Genomic DNA, 21,721 nt, shown 5'->3' with positions numbered 1-21,721 from the left:
AATGGTTGTAAACCCTTTCAACACAACACAATGCAACAGGTTACCCACCCCAAACTTCATGCATATGATTGTGTTTACGTATAAACTCAGCTGTATATAGTATTTACAAAGTTACAACGTAATGCAACAGGTTACCCACCCCAAACACCATGCATAACCCTCGATCTGACCAAAAGAAATGAATGCACACTGTATTTGGATTGCATTTACATGCAACTTGAGTTGTAAACATTATATACACAAAGTGCAGGGTTTAACGCCCCTTTAAAGGTGACTGACAGTTCAAAGCCACTGCCTGCTCAATGCACACTGATTATTGCGCATGCACGTGACATCTTTATTTATGTAAACTCAGTTAAAACTGATCAAACAGTTCCGGCAGTTGTCATGTCGTTACCTTCCTCACGCCTTTATAAATGTAAAAGTAAAGCTCCCGGCCCACATTGAAACAGATTCTCTCGCCGTTCCCGGACTGGTCGTTCACGTTCACGAAGGAGACTTTCACCGGGTTCGAGCCCTGCGAGTTGAACGACACCCGGTTGGGCCGGCTGTATTCGGAGTTCGGCAGGAGTTTATAGACGCCCTCCCTTGTAGTGAATTGAGTTTTAATTTCGTTTGTCTCCTTCCCTCCTCCCTCCGCCGCCATCTTCGAGTTTAGTATTCATTCCGTTCCGCGCGCGCGCACCAACCTACTCCACGGGACTGCGAGGCGCGTTCACGCAGGGGACATTATCTCGAAGCTTTCTGCGATTATACTTTACTTTTATCGATCAATAAAGCATTTTATCTCTCTTCTTGTTAAGAGTAAGTTTTTCACTCACAGCATAATCTTTGGATGATAATTGTACAAATGTTTGGATGGTAAAAAAAAATACTCTCCTGGTTCATCTGTTACATATTTATTACATTTTAATAAAGGAATAGAAAGAAAATAAATAATCAAGCTTTAAAATGAATTGTTGGTCACTTAAAGTCGAATTAAGCATATGACCGCTTTAAAAACTGAACGTCACATAAATTAATTAATATTCATGACGTAAACTGAAACATATTGGATAGTAATTAATATCCAATAGCAATTAATATTCATGACGCCAGATTGAACCGCGAAAAAAGTCACCTTTGACAAAGTGATGCATTATATTCATGTTGTTGTAACGTTTTAAGCTTTATTGTAACACCGATTAATATTCATGCTATATTTATAACAATTTGAAGGGAGTAAAATGTACAGAATAATCTGTATAATGTCTTGTCGGTCGCTTGAAGTCGAAATAAATACATTCAAAGGCACAATGTTTATTTTTCGAGTCCAAAGTGTGAGTTTTATATGCCAAATTTTGAGTTTCAGTCACATATTTTAATCGAAGAAAAGATAATGCATCACATTTGTCTTCGTGTTTTACTTTTCCTCCGAAGGCAGGAAGTTCAATGCATATGGATGTTTTAAAAACTAAACGTCACATAAATTAATTAATATTCATGACGTAAACTGAAACATATTGTATAGTAATTAATATCCAATAGCAATTAATATTCATGACGCCAGATTGAACCGCGAAAAACAGTCATGTTAGACTCAAAGTGATGCATTTATATTCATGTTGTTGCAACATTTTAAGCTTTATTGTAACACCGATTAATATTCATGCTATATTTATAACATTTTGAAGAGAGTAAACGTACGGAATAATCTGTATAATGTCTTGTCAGTCACTTAAAGTCGAAATAAATACAGATGGCAGAGAAACGTAAAAGCAGTTATTCTTATTTTTTTTCTTGGATTTTCTTACATTTAAGTGGGGGGTGCTTCAAGGAAAAAAGTTTGGAAACCACTGCCCTAGAGCATCTATAATCTAAAAATAAAGTTTTAACTGTCCTGTGTTGTTGACACAGGGGGTTTCCCACAGAAAACCCTCATGGGGGACCAAAGGTCAAAACTGCTGTGGGCCCCATGTGGGCTAACCACATAGGGCCCACGTGGGATTAGTGTGGGTTTGCCCTGCCCACGCTGTCCCACAGTAAACCCACACTTGCCCATGGTGGGCCCGCACGGGCATGTTTGCTGGGTAGCCTAATTAATATATAATAGAAATTAATATTCATGACGTCAGATTGAACATGAGCATTATATTCATGTTGTTGCAACCATTTAAGCTTTATTGTAAAGCCCCCTTACGGCCCCCTGGGGGTCCCCGGCCCAACCCCAGTATATATATCGTTTTGTGCTATCCTTAAAACAAATTACACTTGCTTTGATATTTTCTGAGACTATTTAGCCCGAGACAGACCACAGTTATTAAAGGTGATCTCGGTAACTTTTTACTCATGTCAAAAATAGCAATTAATTTCTTTAGGAGTAAAACTTTTTCATATGCGAAAAATTACTGAGTGCACCTTTAAAATGAAAGGGAGAAATTGGGATGGCCAACAGATGTAGAAAATGAAGTCCTGCCTTACAGGAAAAAGCAGGGGTAGCTCACTGGGTAGCTCAGTGAGTAAAGACACTGACTACCACACCTGGAGTCGCGAGTTCGAATCCAGGGCGTGCTGAGTGACTCCAGCCAGGTCTCCTAAGCAACCAAATTGGCCCGGTTGCTAGGGAGGGTAGAGTCACATGGGGTAACCTCCTCGTGGTCACTATAATGTGGTTCTCGCTCTCGGTGGGGTGTGCGGTGAGTTGTGCGTGGATGCCGCGGAGAATAGCGTGAAGCCTCCACACGTGCTACGTCTCCACGGTAACGCGCCCAACAAGCCACGTGATAAGATGTGAGGATTGACGGTCTCAGACGCGGAGGCAACTGAGATTCGTCCTCCGCCACCCGGATTGAGGCGAGTCACTACGCCACCACAAGGACTTAGAGCGCATTGGGAATTGGGCGTTCCAAATTGGGGAGAAAAGGGCAGAGAAAAAAAAAAACACAATTTATGATACCATTGCTGTCAAATTTTATTGCTGATTTTAAATATGTTCATTGATCGTAATCAATGAATCGTAATCGTAAAAGAGACATTTTCTGTATTGAGATATTTAATTTGGTTCTTTTAGTTAACCCCTTCAGACCTGATTTTTTCCCACTGAGCAATTTTTTTTTTTTTTTACCCAGTTGATATTTACTCTTCTCCAAATATAGAAATTAGTCTAAAAAAAAATTGTGCCAACATATGTTTTTATTTAAAAAAAATTGTGTCCACTACAATGGACACCACGACTGAAGCAACATAAAATTTCAAGAAACTTTTGATAGGATTCCTCATATTTTTAGTGTATTAACCATACATATTAACTAGAGTTTAAACTTATACAGTATGTGAACTAGTCTTAAAGATTTTGAAAAGGTGCAATAGGTTATTGACCTTTATCTCCAGAGTCTGTGCCTGGTTTTTTTGTCTTTATTGTGAATTGTGGCACCTTGATTCAAAGGCCTTGTGATATTTGCAAGATCTCACCAGCCGTAGACTTGAAGCCAATGAACTGTGGAGATTTTGTTAGCAGGAAAACACGGCACTAAGCTGACAGGCCCATGTGCCATCCGGAACGTTCTTGCCTTGATTGACAGCCACCTCTTGTGACTCTCTGTCCCTAAAAGGACAAATGGGGTATATGGTAGAGGACGACCCCCCCCACCCAACACACACACTACACTGCCTCATGGTCTCCCATCTCCCAACCTTACTGTAGTGGGCATTCCTTCTGGAACTTTCTCAATGGGGGGTTCGAGAAACGTTGCGCCAAACTATATAAAGGCTGATGAAGGCCCATGGCTCAGCAGATAACTAATGAACAAGAGCACAGCTCGACAAACTCAAGTGGAGTAGATCTCCCTACTACAGCAGAAGACTTGAATAAGACTATTTATACCGACGTTTCACACAGAAGATAATTATCAAGGTAAGAGCAATACAACACCACATATTAAATTTGTGACTTGCAAATACAGCTGTTTTATTTTTCTCAAAAGCATTTGAAATATGTTCGAATACTGTCAGAACATAGGGAGGGGGTCATTTTCAAAGCTGTATGTTTTTTATAATGATGCTAATAGTCAATATAAATAGGTTATACTGGTTTCTGCATTTCCTAAACTTAAAAAAAAAGAAAAGAAATGTACAATAATGCAAATTAAAAGAACTTTGAATAGAACCATTCAAAAATGCTAAGTGCTGATTATTGATCATGCTCATGTAGAATGGTAAGAAATACAAGCTAAGAGCACATGTTCGAATGTCTCGTGTCTTATGAAAGCATGACTAGGGGCAAGATGAGTCTAATGGCAGCTGTAGAAACTCAGAATTTTAGTAAAACTTGAGTAACCCAGTGCAATGTCATCCTCAAAATGAGAGTAGTTTGCATTACATTTGTAAAAACAAAAATAGGGAAAAAAGGTTATCTTTTGGTATGCTTCATTTACACCATTTGCCGTCTTCTTATGAAGTTAGGCAACCCCCCCCCAGCCCACCCCCCCCCCCACAGTGACAGGTGCTGAACATGTGCTATTGATTTTACGGCTATAGAGTAGTTCTATCAGCTGTTGCTTTATTATCATCAGTACAGCATTTCAAAGTTCAAAAGGCCTCTGGCAGAGATCTAGAATTGCAAAAAGATATATCTTTAATACTTGAGAAATTAGCGCTTTTATATTTAGCACTTTGTGAATTTAATTTATGAATAATCTGCACTTTTATTTAATACAAATTTTTAGTGATTTAGGATGTAATGAGCAAAGCAATAAAAGCACTTATTAAAATTTATAAAAATTTTTCCTGTAATATATATTATTATATGTTTTCTTTTAGAGGGTGACTCAAGATGGAATATGAGCTGTTAATTTAAAATAATTAGGAAATAAAAAATAAATAAATACACATTCTCCCCTTTTCTCCCCAATTTGAAATGCCCAATTCCCAATGCGCTCTAAGTCCTCGTGGTGGCGTAGTGACTCGCCTCAATCCGGGTGGCGGAGGATGAATCTCAGTTGCCTCCACGTCTGAGACCGTCAATCCGCGCATCTTATTGAGCGCGTTACCGCGGAGACGTAGCAGGTGTGGAGGCTTCACGCTATTCTCCGCGGCATCCACGCACAACTCACCACGCACCCCACCGAGAGCGAGAACCACATTATAGTGACCATGAGGAGGTTAACCCAATGTGACTCTACCCTCCCTAGCAACCGGGCCAATCTGGTTGCTTAGGAGACCTGGCTGTATTTTTTTTAATTATTAAAAGAATTATAGAGGTGGCATTCCAACATTTATCATTAGTAAAAATAATATTGAAACACAACGCTCAAAACTGACTTTTAATTGCTCTATTTTTAATGGAATAGAATTTTGGAAGAATAATAGAATTAAGTAAGTTTTCGATGATTGTAGTGCCTTAAAAATTTTTCATTGTTCAAAACTATGCATTCTTTCCTCTAAACAGATGCCTGAGAAAGCCGCACAGCCCATGATGGAGGAGGAGGTCGAGACCTTTGCCTTCCAGGCTGAGATTGCTCAGCTGATGTCTCTGATCATCAACACCTTCTACTCCAACAAAGAGATCTTCCTCAGAGAGCTCATCTCCAACTCTTCAGATGTAAGTTTTCCAAATGATTAAAAATTACTGGAATAACCAAACAATCATCAACAACACGATTGCTTGAATGGCCCAGTTTCATATACATTCTCCTGTATATTTTCCTTTAAACAGGCTTTGGACAAGATCAGATACGAGAGTTTGACAGACCCAAGCAAACTTGATTCATGCAAGGACCTGAAGATCGAAATCATCCCAGATGAGAAAGTGCGTACACTCACAATCATTGATACCGGCATTGGTATGACCAAGGCGGACCTCATCAATAACCTAGGCACCATTGCCAAATCCGGCACAAAGGCCTTCATGGAGGCCCTGCAGGCTGGAGCAGACATTTCCATGATTGGTCAGTTCGGAGTGGGTTTCTATTCCGCCTACTTGGTGGCTGAGAGAGTCACAGTGATCACCAAACACAACGATGATGAGCAATACATCTGGGAGTCTGCGGCTGGTGGTTCCTTCACAGTGAGACCAGACAATGGTATGAGATTTTGCAAATTTTTTATACAAATCAAATGGATCATTCAATTTGTAGCAGATAACTCAAAATCATGCTTAACGTCTACCTTGGCCTTGGAATTATAGGTGAACCCCTTGGACGTGGTACCAAAGTCATTCTCTACCTTAAAGAGGACCAATCTGAATATGCTGAAGAGAAGCGAATCAAGGAAGTTGTTAAAAAGCACTCTCAGTTCATTGGTTACCCCATTACTCTCTTTGTAAGTGCCTCTACTTTGATACCTGAACTTCCAACAACCTTAGTTCATCTAAGGTCAACTGCTTCCAATGCCCACATGAATAAATTCTCAATAATATGCTGCAGGTTGAGAAACAGCGAGAGAAGGAGGTTGATCTTGAGGAAGGAGAAAAGGAAGAGGAGGTGGCCACTGAAGATGACAAAGACAAACCCAAGATTGAGGATCTGGGGGCAGATGAAGATGAAGACTCCAAAGACGGCAAGAACAAGAGAAAGAAGAAGGTCAAGGAAAAGTACATTGATGCTCAGGAGCTGAATAAGACCAAGCCCATCTGGACCCGAAACCCTGATGACATCACCAACGAGGAGTATGGCGAGTTCTACAAGAGTTTGAGCAACGACTGGGAGGACCACCTGGCCGTCAAGGTTAGCAGTACTATTGAGTCAATAATGCAAAGTGAAATAGATGGTCTTTTTGGACTCCTTGTTGAGAATGAGTAGTAAACTATAAATTGTCTTGTTGTTGAAGCACTTCTCAGTTGAGGGACAGCTGGAGTTCCGCGCTCTGCTGTTTGTGCCCAGAAGAGCCTCCTTTGACCTTTTTGAGAACAAAAAGAAGAGAAACAACATTAAACTGTATGTACGCAGAGTCTTCATCATGGATAACTGTGAGGAGCTCATTCCAGAATATCTCAGTAAGTGTCTCAGTTGTTATACAGTATTATGGATATTGATATGACCCAAGATCTTGAAGAATGAATGTTACTTATAGGTATAAAATTTGACGAGTTATAATTTTCTTATAGACTTCATCAAGGGTGTTGTGGATTCTGAGGATCTTCCCCTGAACATCTCCCGAGAGATGCTCCAACAGAGCAAGATCCTGAAAGTGATCCGCAAGAACCTGGTCAAAAAGTGCCTTGAGCTCTTCACTGAAATCTCAGAGGATAAGGAAAACTACAAGAAGTTGTATGAGCAGTTCTCCAAGAACATCAAGGTAAGTTTGCTGGCTAGTACTACATAAGATCATAGAGCTATTTTTCTGAATCTATCCAAGCTAAAATATCTTTTCCTATCCTAGCTTGGTATCCATGAGGACTCTCAGAACCGCAAAAAGCTCTCTGAGCTGCTTCGCTACTACACATCTGCTTCTGGAGATGAGATGTTGTCCCTCAAGGATTATGTGTCCCGCATGAAGGAAAACCAGAAGCACATCTACTACATCACCGGTTAGTAGTTTGTTAATGATAACCCACAGATAACAAATCTTAATAGAGTAAAATAAGTCATCATCTTTCAAAACCATCTTCCTCTCCAAAGGTGAGACCAAAGATCAGGTGGCCAATTCTGCCTTTGTGGAGCGTCTGCGCAAAGCTGGTCTGGAGGTGATCTACATGATCGAGCCCATCGATGAGTACTGCGTGCAGCAGCTGAAAGAATACGATGGCAAAAATCTGGTATCGGTGACCAAAGAGGGTCTGGAGCTGCCTGAGGATGACGAGGAGAAGAAAAAGCAAGAGGAGCTGAAGACCAAATATGACAACTTGTGCAAGATCATGAAAGACATCCTCGACAAAAAGATTGAGAAGGTATAATCTGTTAGCATTTGTTAGACTAATATTTTGAAGTATATTCAGGTTTCTCAGAATTATAAAATGGTAACAAATGTGTTGTTAAACATCAATATTTGTATCCAAACAGGTAACTGTCTCAAACCGTCTGGTCTCCTCACCTTGCTGTATCGTTACAAGCACATACGGCTGGACGGCCAACATGGAGAGGATCATGAAGTCTCAGGCACTGAGAGACAACTCCACCATGGGCTACATGACCGCTAAGAAACACCTCGAGATCAACCCCCTCCATCCCATCGTCGAGACACTCAGAGACAAGGCAGAGGCCGACAGGAACAACAAAGCTGTGAAGGACTTGGTGATCCTGCTCTTTGAAACTGCACTGCTGTCCTCTGGATTCACCCTGGAAGACCCACAAACGCATGCTAACCGCATCTACAGGATGATCAAACTTGGTCTTGGTAAGCTGGAAGGCATAAATTATTTAAAAAAAATCATAATTTAAAATCAGGGTAAATGTCAAAACACATTGGAGAACAATATGTAGAACATTCACAAAAATAACGTGAGTCATGACGATAGACCAGTACTGCATATCGACTAGGCTGATACATCAGCTGATATTTGGCCAATTTGAGATAATCGACAATGGCAATTAATTTGCATTAAGGCATGGTCACATTTACCTTCGCACGGCAAAATTCTATGGGTGAAATACTACGGGCGAAATACAGTCACCTCAATGGCAATCCGCAGACTTCGGACATCCGGTGGCGAAGAATTTCCCCTTCGAGTATTTCGCGTGGAGTTCAAGTTTGGTGAACTTTGACAGGGGAATTCACCACAAAGTCACTTGATTTGGAAGTGACCTCTGTGTGGGTGGAGCTCGGTACACAGCTACACTAAATATTCACAATAGATAAGGATATCATTTAAGCCACAATTGTTTTTTTGTTTTTTTTTCTCCCAATTTGGAATGCCCAATTCCCAATGTGCTTTTAAGTCCTTGTGGTCACGTAGTGATTCGCCTCAATCCGTGTGGCGGAGGACGAATCCCAGTTGCCTCCATGTCTGAGACCGTCAACCCGCGCATCTTATCACGTGGCTTGTTGAGCACGTTGCAACGGAGACATAGCACGTATGGAGGCTTAACGCTATTCTCCGCGGCATCCACGCTCAACTCACCTACGCCTCACCGAGAACGAACCACATTATAGCGACCACGAGGAGGTTACCTCATGTGACTCTACCCTCCCTAGCAACCGGGCCAATTTGGTTGCTTAGGAGACCTGGTTGGAGTCACTCAGCACGCCACAAATTTCTTTTTAACTTCACACTACTAAATATAAAGTGCAGCATTAAAAAGAGGCTACTTGGGGGCCTGGGTAGCTCAGCGAGTAAAGACGCTGACTTCCACACTTGGAGTTCGAATCCAGGGTGTGCTGAGTGATTCCAGCCAGGTCTCCTAAGCAACCAAATTGGCCCGGTTGCTAGGGAGGTAGAGTCACATGGGGTAACTTCCTCATGATCGCTATAATGTGGTTCCGCAGAGAGTAGCGTGAAGCCTCCACACGCACTGTGTCTCCGCAGTAACGTGCTCAACAAGTCACGTGATCAGATGCACAGATTGACGGTCTCAGACGCGGAGGCAACTGAGATTCGTCCTCCGCCACCCGGATAGAAGCGAGTCACTACACCACCACGAGAACTTAGAGCGCATTGGGAATTGGGCATTCCAAATTGGGGAGAAAAAGGGGAGAAAATAAAAAATAAATAAAAAGAGGCTGCTTGGCTGTTAGTTTTTTGCTGGCTTCACATGCACTCAACATCCACCCACGCCTTCTTCGCCCGCAGAATTTCGCCGTGCAAAGGTAAATGTGATCGCGCCTTTAGTCTATGTCATATATATATCACCATTATATCAGCTACCCCACTATCTAGTTAACGGGATCAGCATTGGCCATTGAAAAACCATTATTAGTCAAGCACTAGTCGTAAATGAAATTCCAGAGAAAATATGACTTATGTAATTATATTTAATATGCTCTTTTCACAGGAATTGATGACGATGACTCTGCTGTTGAGGACATTATTCAACCTGCTGAAGAAGATATGCCAGTTCTGGAGGGTGATGACGACAGTTCTAGAATGGAAGAAGTTGACTAAAGAGTTTGAGTGTAACTAGCATTAAATTGTTAATGTATTAAGTGTAATTTATTGTTTTTGTAAACATCTTCATATCCCAAGGAAATAGTTAAGGATTGAAAGTGAATGTTAACTAGCAAATTACACCCAACCTCTCCTGTTTTACTTGTATTACCTTTTTATAAAGTATGTAATAAATGTTATGAGCTTTTCTTTTTGTAACTTAAGTGGAAAGTTTCTAATAAATGATTATTGAGCAAATATCAAATATAGTCAGTCTTTATTTTCCCGCAACTTCTGATTTCCCAAGAAATCTAGAAAATTCATCTCCCTCAGCCTTAGCCCCGCCCACCCCAACGGTTGTAATGCAGAGCGGGAATGATTGACTGCAAAGTCCCGCCCTCTGAGAATGAGTGACAGCCAAGTTCCTCCCTCTGCAGCCATTGGAAAGCATTGAGAAGATTCGAGAGATTTCTGGAACACTCTCGGCTGAACGTATATAAACCGCCACTGACGTAACGGATCTTCCAAAGCTGAGCGACAGTTGAGGAGAGAAATATCCCATCCCTTCAGGGAACCGTTTCACCTAATTCGCTTTAATAAAAGCAGTCAAGGTAAGATTTCTGGCTAATTAACGTGTTTATGGAAGGTAATGCATGTGAAACATAGCAGTTTTTAAAGCATCAAATTCCTATTACAAAATAGCTTTTTTGTCGGTCTTTGTACAGTATAGAAAGCATCGGTCATTTGTATTACTTAAGCCCATATTAACTGCATTATAGTGTATTGTGCACATATTAAACGTTATGTTAGTACACATGGAGAGTTTGGTAGGTTCTAGAAGCTTGTAATGACCATGTTCAGACCAGCAGGGGGCGCACAGCGGAAGATCCGGGCGGCATGAGTTCGTACAGTCTGTACCCGAATTATGATCAGTCAGTTCGGCTTCGTGTGGGTGTGTTTTCCCCTTCTGTTACTTTAACCCTTTAAATGCCAGTGTGTTTACATAATGCCACTGTTATTTTTTTTAATGAAAAAACAACAAATTAATTATTTTCCATATACTAAATGCTAAGGGGATTTTTAGTTTTTTTGGATTATCACAGTCTGGGATATATCAGTGATTAATTAATTAATAACATTAATTTTGATGCATTATTATTTTTTGTGCAGTGTCAGAATTTAAAAAAAAAAAAAAGAAAAAAACTCACACTCAGGACCCCCAAATTTTATGATCCCATTCTCTGTGTGAGAAAAGTAGTTAACATGATATTATAAAGACTTCTTGTTTGCAAAGTTAAATAATTAGCTTTTACATTGTCATTGTACTAAAGCCAAAATAAATTATTAAAATATTATCTGGGAAATAATGACTTTTTATTAAGTTGATAGTGTACAGTATCATTCTTATGCTGGAGTAATGTTAGATGTATATATTTTTACAATTTGATTCCATTTAAAAATATAAACAATAATATTTTATTTTACATCTTTATATTTTGTGAAAAGCGTTATATAAATAAATTTGTGAAAGTATACCCATAAAATAAAATGGTTTCAAAGCAGCCATATTTATTTATATATATATATATATATATATTTATTAAGAAGCTTTCTTTTTACATAATATTTAAGATTGTCATTTTACTTTTTCTGTTTTTATTCTTTACTATGGCTGTCAATAAAATAATCATGACAAATTTATCGATTTTAGAATGAAATGGTAAAAAGATCAAATAATGTCAATTTTTGCACTTTCTCAAAAAAAATTTGTGGACCCCGTAGCACCCCCTTGTGGCCCCCCTGGGGGTCCCCGGACCCCAGTTTGAAAACCCCTGCGCTTACAGGACAAAAATATCTGTCATAAAATATTATGTTAATGTTATTTTCCACTTTCATTGACTTAGATTCTTTTAACCAACATCAGTCCTGATCATAACTACCAAATATTCATTTATTTTCAGGATTTTAACCCTTTAAATGCCAGTTTGTTTACATAATGCCACTTTTGTTTTTTACACACACACACACACACACACACACACACACACACACACATATCTCAGTACATGCATATAAAACACACTCTGACATCCATACCAACACACACACACAATTTTATCTGCATCATTTATTCAATTGTCCTGCAGTGCTCTCTAATACAGCAAACAGAGAATAGGGGAAAAGCTTGTATTTGCTCCATAGGCTAAACATGAGAAAAATGGCGCCATCTGGTGGAAAATATTACAAATGTAAATTGAAGCCAGGGCTCCAGAATGAAAGCATAATATCATAGAATTCATGATTTTATGCTTTAATGGCACTGGGATCAAATATTACAGTTTTAATGGGTTTCAAGGTGGACATTTTTGTCCTGAAGGTCCTGAGAGTAACTATTTTGTGTACACAGTGTATTATAGATGTATTATAGGAACTGAGGTTCAAATATCAAAATTCCACCCAAAAATACACACTTTTGTGTGTATACACAAATACAAATTTATGCCGTTGGCATTGACACAGCCAAATGATCGAACAAACAAAAATGAAAAAGACAAAAATGTATTTTTTTAAATGTATCCAAGTAGCTCGAGTGTTTTGAGTACGTTCAACAAAATTAGTTCAGATCCATTTAATGATTCGGTGACCATTTCTGGTGATGCCAGATGGTGACAAATGAGTGTCTAGTGTGAAAAGAGTCACTGAATCAACAATCAAAAGGACATTTTAATCCTTTAAAATGTGTATGTATATAGACCTACAAAGAGACTTCAGTAGAGGTTTTAAGCATTAGAAGAATACAGCAGATCGATGTTTTTTTCCTCCAGTTTGTCGACTGCACACCAACATAGAGGTAAAAAACAGGAGCTGATATTAAAAAATAGCTTTACATATTTAACACAGATCTGCTTAAGTTGGCAAAAACATCCGATTAAACTATTACCTCACAAACACAATATAAAAAGCATAACTTAATGAAGACTCATGCGCTGATATAAACTCCACATACAATGTGTTTAAAAGAAGGATTGTCCTTTGTTTATTTTCTGCAGTGCATTTCACGTAATGCTGCCAATCAAGAACAATATGCCGATAAATAACTCATTTGTGTGTTCCTCGTCTCTAGATGACTAATTTAGATCAACATCAATGCCGTTAAAAACATGGATAAATGAGCATTGTTGAAAGCAGCTTTGTAGAAATGAACAGAGCCGTGTTGATTAGACTGTCTGATGGACGGCCTGTTACGTAAAGTTTGTTTCGGCTCATGAAACTCACCTGTGATTGGCTGGATGGTCGCTCAATCAGCCCAAAGTAACAAAACACAAAGAATACTGAATACAAATCCACCATTTGGACTCGTTATGGGTTATGCGTACCCCGTGGCTGCTACGCCCTTGACCCTCATCTTGAAAACTAGCTTTTATTGCATAATAACTCCAAAGTGACATGTGATGCAACAGCAAAGCTCATAAAAGTGCCAATATCCTTGCCAAATCTGACAAATATAAATTCATGTCAATACTGTATGACCTATCTCGAACAAAATGAAAAGTTACAATTAAGACATAATTGTGTGAATAGCAGTTATTCAGTGGGTGTTACAGCTCTTTCTCTTTCGTTTTGTTTGCCCTGTTTAGATGCCCGAGGCACATGACCAGCCGATGGAGGAGGAGGCCGAGACCTTTGCCTTCCAGGCTGAGATTGCTCAGCTGATGTCTCTGATCATCAACACCTTCTACTCTAACAAAGAGATCTTCCTCAGAGAGCTCATCTCCAACTCTTCAGATGTAAGTTACTGTGTAGCGAAAGACTGTATCCACCTTATTTTTCAGCAAAACTAGGGCGCCGCCATTATCAACCTTGAATGTGGACCACATCCGCTATAAGCCACTATCATCTATTTTAGCTGGCACTGGCAGAATGAACTGGCAGAATGAATGAAATCAGGTGCTGACACGGACAGTCCTCCACAAACTTAAAGATGAATAAAGATGCCGGGAAAATGCTGCTTCTACTTTCTGTGCACCAAAACTGCATCTTGTTTCATCTTTGCAAAGTAATAAACGCATTTCACTCTCCGTTCTTGTCAGAGAGCATTCTCTCTTTCTTAGTGCTGTATAGTAAACAGACATGCAGATCACCCATTCAGCATGGCTTATGAAACATCACCTTTGGAAATAAATAAAGTCATCACCGGAGGTTATGCTGGTACATATGAATGGAGGTTTACATGGAGACAAGAAAGACTGCCTCGTCACAATCTCGGTAAAAAGACTTTAATATAATTGCTAAAAAATTAATATTATTCCTCCGTGTTCTTCTGTGGCTGGTGCTGGAGGATTTTACCATTAAAACGGTTAGGTTCTACCGTATAACAGCGCCCTCTAGAGGTCATAAAAACAATCTTGTGGGAACTTGCTGTATCTTTCATCATTGACAATATTTATCCATATTTTTATCCTCGTTCAATCCTTCATCTGGTAAATATACAAGCTGTAAAAAGCTTATTTTGGTAAAATTGTTATTAATGAAGCATTGTAATAGAGCCAAGTTTCCATCATTTCAAAATAAGAGTCCCTTGTGTGCTTTGGGCTTGTTTATAGTTAAAAGTCCCATGGTATGCACCAAATCTGGTTTTTATCAAAATTTGGGTTGAACAAAAAGCTGCATCTGGGATTTTATTCATTTTGGATTCTTGTAGACTTTTTGTCTATGCACGTCATAGTAAGAAAATACATTTAACATTCTATAAATTGATTTTAAAAACTATTGGCTGATTATTCGGTTATCAGCCTTTCCCACCTCTACTCTGGACAATGACATACTGTAGATGAACAAATAAACAAGGATAATAGAGCCGTTTTGGTAAAGTTTGCTATGCATTGCACAGTAACATTAATATTATTTTTGTAACTTTTTCAACATAATGAGCTTAACAATTTTAATGCTAATGCCAGTGTTGAAATAGCAAATATTGGATGATAAGAGAGAAATTGTGCATCCCTTTTGAACAATAATGTGGCATGTTGAGATAAAAGTATTACATAAAAAAAAAGTCACAAGAAATGTAGTTTAAAATTATTTGGTATACACATTTTCAACCTGAATGCTGAAATGACAAATATGATGATCCCCTGGAGAGGGACCCCCTTCTTAAAATATAAAGGCAGTTATATAATTTTATGCATAATTCTATTTAAAGTGTTTGAGAAATTTAGTAATTGTGGTACACTGTACAAACCTGAAGAAAAACATTTTCAGTTCATTTGTAGTGAATAGAAAGCAGAATGAAATGGTTATAATGTCAAACTTGGTTAATATTTATTCATTTACAAAATGTTTTACACCTCTTTTGTTTTAAATTTGCTGCTGACCCCCTGGCACCCCCTTGTGGCCCCCTGGGGGCCCCTGAACCCCAGTTTGAAAACCCTTGAGCTAATGTGAATGCATTTTTGTTTTCCACCAGGCTTTGGACAAAATCCGCTATGAAAGTCTCACAGACCCCAGCAAGCTGGACTCCGGAAAAGACCTAAAAATTGAAATCATTCCCAACAAACAAGATCGCACACTGACCATAGTCGATACCGGCATTGGCATGACCAAGGCTGACCTCATCAATAACCTTGGCACCATCGCCAAATCCGGCACAAAGGCCTTCATGGAGGCCCTGCAGGCTGGAGCAGACATTTCCATGATTGGCCAGTTCGGAGTGGGTTTCTATTCCGCCTACTTGGTGGCCGAGAAAGTCACGGTGATCACCAAACACAACGATGATGAGCAGTATGCTTGGGAGTCATCTGCTGGTGGATCCTTCACAGTTAAAGTGGACAACTGTAAGTGGCAAATGAACTGGTGACACAAATAGACTGCTATCCTCGAAATATATTATGGGAAGTGTTTCAGTGAAATTAAATGGAATTGTTTTGGTTCTCTGCAGCTGAGCCAATCGGTCGTGGCACAAAAGCGATCCTGCATTTGAAGGAGGACCAGACAGAGTACATTGAAGAACGACGAATCAAGGAAATCGTGAAGAAGCACTCGCAGTTCATTGGCTACCCCATCACACTCTTTGTAAGTAGATCCACAAAATGTCCCTCATTAAAATGTGTAAATAATGAGTTAAACATTATAGGCTTTTTTCTAAACAAATGATCAAAACCCCTGTAACCTTTCAAATGTGTACATGTGCATGTTTCTTAAAAAGAAGTCCCCAGGTTATACATAAACCCTGTTAGCATAATAACTATCACATATTAATATTGTGTACATTTCCATACATTTATAAAAGATGACATCATACTTGAATTGTCAACCCTGTAACCATGACTTTGCATAGCAAGTAATTGATTATTAAAATTTCAACATTAAATCTGCTTTCATTTAGAGATCATTCATTAAGGTTTTGCTTCTACGGACTAAATTCTGATCAAATCATCGTTGTGGTTCAGGTTGAGAAGGAGCGTGACAAGGAGGTGAGTGATGATGAGGCAGAGGAGGAAAAGGAAAAGGAGAAAGATGAAGAGGAGGGAGATAAAGACGAGGACAAGCCTGAGATCGAAGACGTGGGCTCAGACGACGAAGACCACGATGACAAGAGCTCCGACAAGAAGAAGAAAAAGAAGAAGATCAAGGAGAAGTACATCGACCAGGAGGAGCTTAACAAGACCAAACCTCTGTGGACCCGCAACCCCGATGACATCACCAACGAGGAGTACGGCGAGTTCTACAAAAGCCTCACCAATGACTGGGAGGATCATCTTGCTATCAAGGTGAGCTTCAAGCTGAAATCCTGAGATACTGACTGATGTTCAGAACAGCATACTACTGTACTACTCTTACTTGTTCTGTAGTATGCAGTATGCCGAACGGAAGTTATATAAACTGTGATTTTTAACACGTCCTTGACTCTTTATTTGATCTTACTGCCAAATTCCAGGATGTTTTTTTTTTTTTTTTTACAAAATAGGATTAAAAATAACTTTAAATGTTTTTCCTAACCCTTTAATACACAATTCGGGTTTTTAGTAACCCCCTTATCCTCTACTTAACCCTACTTTTTGGAGTTAACGGATTGTCTATCAATAAACAAATGCCAAAATTGCAAAAGATATATATGTTTCTAATTGTTTAGTTACCAAAAATGTGTAGGGTCATTAAAGACCCGGGATATGTAATAGTGTCGCAATATATATTTGTGCTTCCATAAATCATATTTTTATGATTATTTCATATCTATACAAGTGTACTATCACAAGATATATATTTCTTTGTTTATAGCAAGACAAGTACTATATTCATACAGATGACTACTTTAGGGGGGTCTGGGCAGCTCAGTGGTAAATATGCTGGCTATCACCCCTGGAGTTCGCTAGTTCGAATCCAGGGTGTGCTGAGTGACTCCAGCCAGGTCTCCTAAGCAACCAAATTGGCCCGGTTGCTAGGGAGGGTAGAGTCACATGGGATAACCTCCTCATGATCACTATAGTGTGGTTCGTTCTCGGTGGGGCGCGTGGTGAGTTGACCGTGGATGCTGTGTCTCTACGAGCCACGTGATAAGATGTGCGGGTTGACGATCTCCGATGCGGAGTCAGCTGGGATTCATCCTCCACCACCCAGACTGAGGCGAATCACTACGTGACCACGAGGACTTAAAAAGCACATTGGGAATTGGGCATTCCAAATTGAAAAAAAAAAACAAAAAAAAAACTACTTTATCAGGTTGACTTTCTGTGCAGCAATGGTGAATTATCAGTATCTCATATGATTTAATTTTTCCTTGTAGCACTTTTCTGTGGAAGGTCAGCTGGAGTTCCGCGCTCTGCTCTTTGTGCCTCGTAGAGCTCCATTTGATCTGTTTGAGAACAAGAAAAAGAAGAATAACATCAAACTGTACGTGCGCAGAGTCTTCATCATGGACAACTGCGACGAACTCATCCCAGAGTACCTTAGTAAGTATATCAGCACTGAGAACTTTAAGCAAAATGAATCAGAAAGGAGTGAAAAGGCAAATGTAGATTGTTTAAAATCACATTAGAGACTGCATTTATCTCAGTAATCAATCAAAAATTTAATTAAAAGGAATTTTAATAAAATCTTAATTTTCTTCATCTGTAATTTCCAGATTTCATCAAGGGTGTTGTGGACTCTGAGGATCTTCCCCTGAACATTTCTAGAGAGATGCTCCAACAGAGCAAGATCCTGAAAGTGATCCGCAAAAACCTGGTCAAGAAGTGCCTTGAGCTCTTCACCGAACTCGCTGAGGACAAAGACAACTACAAGAAGTTCTACGAGCAGTTCTCCAAGAACATCAAGGTGGGTTTAGATCATAAATCTTGCCAGGCAGTTATTGTGTAGGCTGGAAACAGACATTTAAGGCTTGTTTACTTGAATTTCTGTGACTCAAAACCTGACCTCATATTACTGTGATCTCATCTACTGAAAATGAGATTTTATATTTTTATTGATCTTTTTAATCCCTCTGTAAATAGCTTGGAATCCACGAAGACTCACAGAACAGAAAGAAATTGTCAGAATTGCTGCGTTACTACACATCTGCCTCCGGAGACGATATGGTGTCCCTCAAAGATTACGTTACTCGCATGAAGGACACCCAGAAGCACATCTACTACATCACAGGTGAGGAGCTTGTACTCTTAAAATGCGCTCGGATGCACTTCTCAGCTGCGTTAGAAATTGGTTGTTCTAACTAATGTTGGTATGTATCTGCTGTAGGTGAGACCAAAGATCAAGTGGCCAATTCTGCCTTTGTGGAGCGCCTGCGCAAAGCTGGTCTGGAGGTGATCTACATGATCGAGCCCATCGATGAGTACTGCGTGCAGCAGCTGAAGGAGTTCGAGGGCAAGAATCTGGTGTCTGTGACCAAAGAGGGTCTGGAGTTGCCTGAGGATGAGGAGGAGAAAAAGAAGCAGGAAGAGAAGAAGGCCAAGTTTGAGGGCCTGTGCAAGATCATGAAAGACATCCTGGAGAAGAAAGTTGAGAAGGTAAAGCGCAGTCTTTGCAAACATAGCAGTGACACTTCTAGGTATCGGATGTGATTGATAACTGACTGGTTTACTCATGCCACAGGTCACCGTCTCCAATCGTCTGGTCTCCTCCCCTTGCTGCATCGTCACAAGCACGTACGGCTGGACGGCCAACATGGAGAGGATCATGAAGGCCCAGGCGCTGAGGGACAATTCCACCATGGGCTACATGGCCGCCAAGAAGCACCTTGAGATCAATCCAGATCATCCTGTCGTAGAAACGCTCAGGCAGAAAGCCGAAGCTGACAAGAATGACAAATCAGTGAAGGATCTAGTGATCCTCCTGTTTGAAACTGCACTGCTTTCCTCGGGCTTCACACTGGACGACCCACAGACGCACTCCAACCGCATCTACAGGATGATCAAACTCGGTTTGGGTAGGGAGAAATTTACTTGAAATGGCAAGAAATTGTATTATACAATTAGATTACATATAGATAGTTTATATAGATTATATAATTAGATGTTGCATACAGATACAATTAGATTATGTATATACAGTGCAATTAGATTATATACAAATATTATATAATCTACATATATCAACTATGCATAAAATACAGTATGTTTATATAGTTTATAAGCTCAGGTTATATTTAAGTGTATAAACAGTACATTACAAATCTACATAAAAGCTCGGCTGAGTGTTGGTGATGATCAAGTATTCTAATTAGATTTATAATCGTTACAGGCATCGATGAGGATGACCTGTCAACAGAAGAGCCGAGCTCCGCCCCCATTGAGGACATGCCACCATTGGAAGGAGACGATGACGCATCTCGCATGGAGGAAGTCGATTGAGAATGCAGTGTTCATGTTTGTAGCTCTGTAAAAAGTACAATTTAATGTTCAAAATAATGACTAATCCTATATGTTCCCGTTGTTCTTGACCATAAATGCTGTTCCATTTTTGTTGGTAAAGTTTTTAGAGAACCACTTGTCACCCCTCCCCCTCCCTTTTTTGTATTATTTTGAATTGTGTATGCATTTTTTGTATTTATTAACATTCCAACGTTTCTTTCGAGTGTTACGCAAGTTGTGAAGCGTATGACACTGATACTATATTGTTGATATGATGGGACTCTGAAATAAAGCTTACCATATCAGGTTATTTGATACTTGTGTGTAGCATCAAATGCATATCATGTATACAGTATAATATAGCTATAAATTATTTAGGCTAGCCTTATAATAAATGTTATGGCTAGTAAAACTCCCTCTGTGTGGCTGGAACACTCAAGTGGATCTCAATCAGTGACTTCTGGCTCAAAATAAGCATTTTGGATTGTAAGTAGGGGACGTAGGTGTCCGCCCCACTTATTAAAGTTTGAGACACCAGATTATGAGGCAAGAGTTCATACTTTGCACATCACGGTAAAGATACAGAGATTTTTGGGGGTGAAATGTACTTAATTGTCATGACATTTTGTCACAACGCAAAAAAATCGTAATGGTTTTTCAACTATTTACTTTATGCAAAATATTTTTTACCTTTTGATTTGGGCTGAAATATATACATTTTTTTTGACAGATTGACCCATCACCTTAAATTGTACCTAATGAAAACATTATTACACCTACCAATTAAACCAATATTAACTGCATAAACTTTATCGATCAAGGAGCTTTAAAAACAAAAATATAAAAATAAAAATACCTGTATTGATCAAAGAGTGACCAGCAGATGGCATCAAAGTAATCCAAAATATAGAAAGAACAATATTTCAAACATAGACTGGCACAAGTTCATAAATCACTGCAAAATAAACAATACACAAACTACTCCATATTAATACTGAAACATGAATGTCCTTCTTACAGTATTCCATTTATTTCATTGCATTCACTTTAACAGCATATACTGTATATATATATGTGTGTGTGTGTGTGTGTGTGTGTGTGTGTGTGTGTGTGTGTGTGTGTATATATATATACACACACACACAGTTGAAGTCATTAAAACTAATTTTTTTAACCACTCCACAGATTTAATATTAGCAAACTATAGTTTTGGCAATCAGTTCCAGTGGGTCAGAAGTTTACATACACTAAGTTAACTGTGCCTTTAAGCAGCTTGGAAAATTCCAGAAAATTATGCCAAGTCTATAGACAATTAGCCAATTAGCTTCTGATAGGAGGTGTACTGAATTGGAGGTGTACCTGTGGATGTTTTTTAAGGCCTACCTTCAAACTCAGTGCCTCTTTGCTTGACATCATTGGAAAATCTAATAAAATCAGCCAAGACCTCAGAAAAAAAATGTGTGGACCTCCACAAGTCTGGTTCATCCTTGGGAGCAATTTCCAAACGCCTGAAGGTACCATGTTCATCTGTACAAACAATAGTATGCAAGTATAAACACCATGGGACCATGCAGCCATCATACCGCTCAGGAAAGAGACGCATTCTGTCTTCTAGAGATGAATGTAGTTTGGTGCGAAAAGTGCAAATCAATCCCAGAACAACACCAAAGGACCTTGTGAAGGTGCTAGAGGAAACAGGTAGACAAGTATCTATATCCACAGTAAAACGAGTCCTATATCGACATAACCTGAAAGGCTGCTCAGCAAGGAAGAAGCCACTGCTCCAAAACCACCATAAAAAAGCCAGACTACAGTTTGCAAGTGCACATGGGGACAAAGATCTTACTTTTTGGAGAAACGTCCTCTGGTCTGATGAAAC

General features: G+C 39.4%; 3 protein-coding genes across 7 annotated transcripts in view; 2 read left to right on the top strand and 1 right to left on the bottom strand.

Moving 5' to 3' along the window:
- Positions 1-1,284, bottom strand: part of LOC127416310 (WD repeat-containing protein 20-like) — a 143,030-nt gene extending 141,746 nt beyond the window's left edge. For 4 of the 5 annotated variants that reach the window (XM_051655595.1, XM_051655594.1, XM_051655591.1 and 1 more), the window contains exon 1: positions 398-1,284. In XM_051655595.1, coding sequence (XP_051511555.1) covers positions 398-646 — 249 coding nt within the window. In that variant the 5' untranslated portion in view covers positions 647-1,284. The remainder of the gene's footprint in view (positions 1-397) is intronic. The other variant, XM_051655589.1, reaches the window with a different exon arrangement.
- A 2,454-nt stretch (positions 1,285-3,738) lies between these two features.
- Positions 3,739-10,251, top strand: LOC127416306 (heat shock protein HSP 90-alpha 1-like). The gene is made up of 11 exons (XM_051655581.1): positions 3,739-3,892; positions 5,426-5,578; positions 5,693-6,059; positions 6,164-6,297; positions 6,402-6,701; positions 6,805-6,970; positions 7,082-7,272; positions 7,357-7,504; positions 7,596-7,864; positions 7,977-8,310; positions 9,906-10,251. Exons 2-11 carry the CDS (start codon positions 5,426-5,428, stop codon positions 10,013-10,015), a joined length of 2,172 nt encoding a protein of 723 aa, XP_051511541.1. The 5' UTR covers positions 3,739-3,892; the 3' UTR covers positions 10,016-10,251.
- A 194-nt stretch (positions 10,252-10,445) lies between these two features.
- Positions 10,446-20,157, top strand: LOC127416304 (heat shock protein HSP 90-alpha-like). Its single transcript, XM_051655579.1, has 11 exons — positions 10,446-10,608; positions 13,636-13,785; positions 15,465-15,831; positions 15,936-16,069; positions 16,447-16,767; positions 17,781-17,946; positions 18,120-18,310; positions 18,487-18,634; positions 18,731-18,999; positions 19,085-19,418; positions 19,733-20,157. Exons 2-11 carry the CDS (start codon positions 13,636-13,638, stop codon positions 19,840-19,842), a joined length of 2,190 nt encoding a protein of 729 aa, XP_051511539.1. The 5' UTR covers positions 10,446-10,608; the 3' UTR covers positions 19,843-20,157.
- Positions 20,158-21,721: the final 1,564 nt, after the last annotated feature.

This window comes from Myxocyprinus asiaticus, chromosome 25 (genome assembly GCF_019703515.2).
Source record: "Myxocyprinus asiaticus isolate MX2 ecotype Aquarium Trade chromosome 25, UBuf_Myxa_2, whole genome shotgun sequence".
Classification (NCBI taxonomy): Eukaryota; Metazoa; Chordata; class Actinopteri; order Cypriniformes; family Catostomidae; genus Myxocyprinus; species Myxocyprinus asiaticus.
This window is presented reverse-complemented; position numbering and strand designations above follow the sequence as displayed.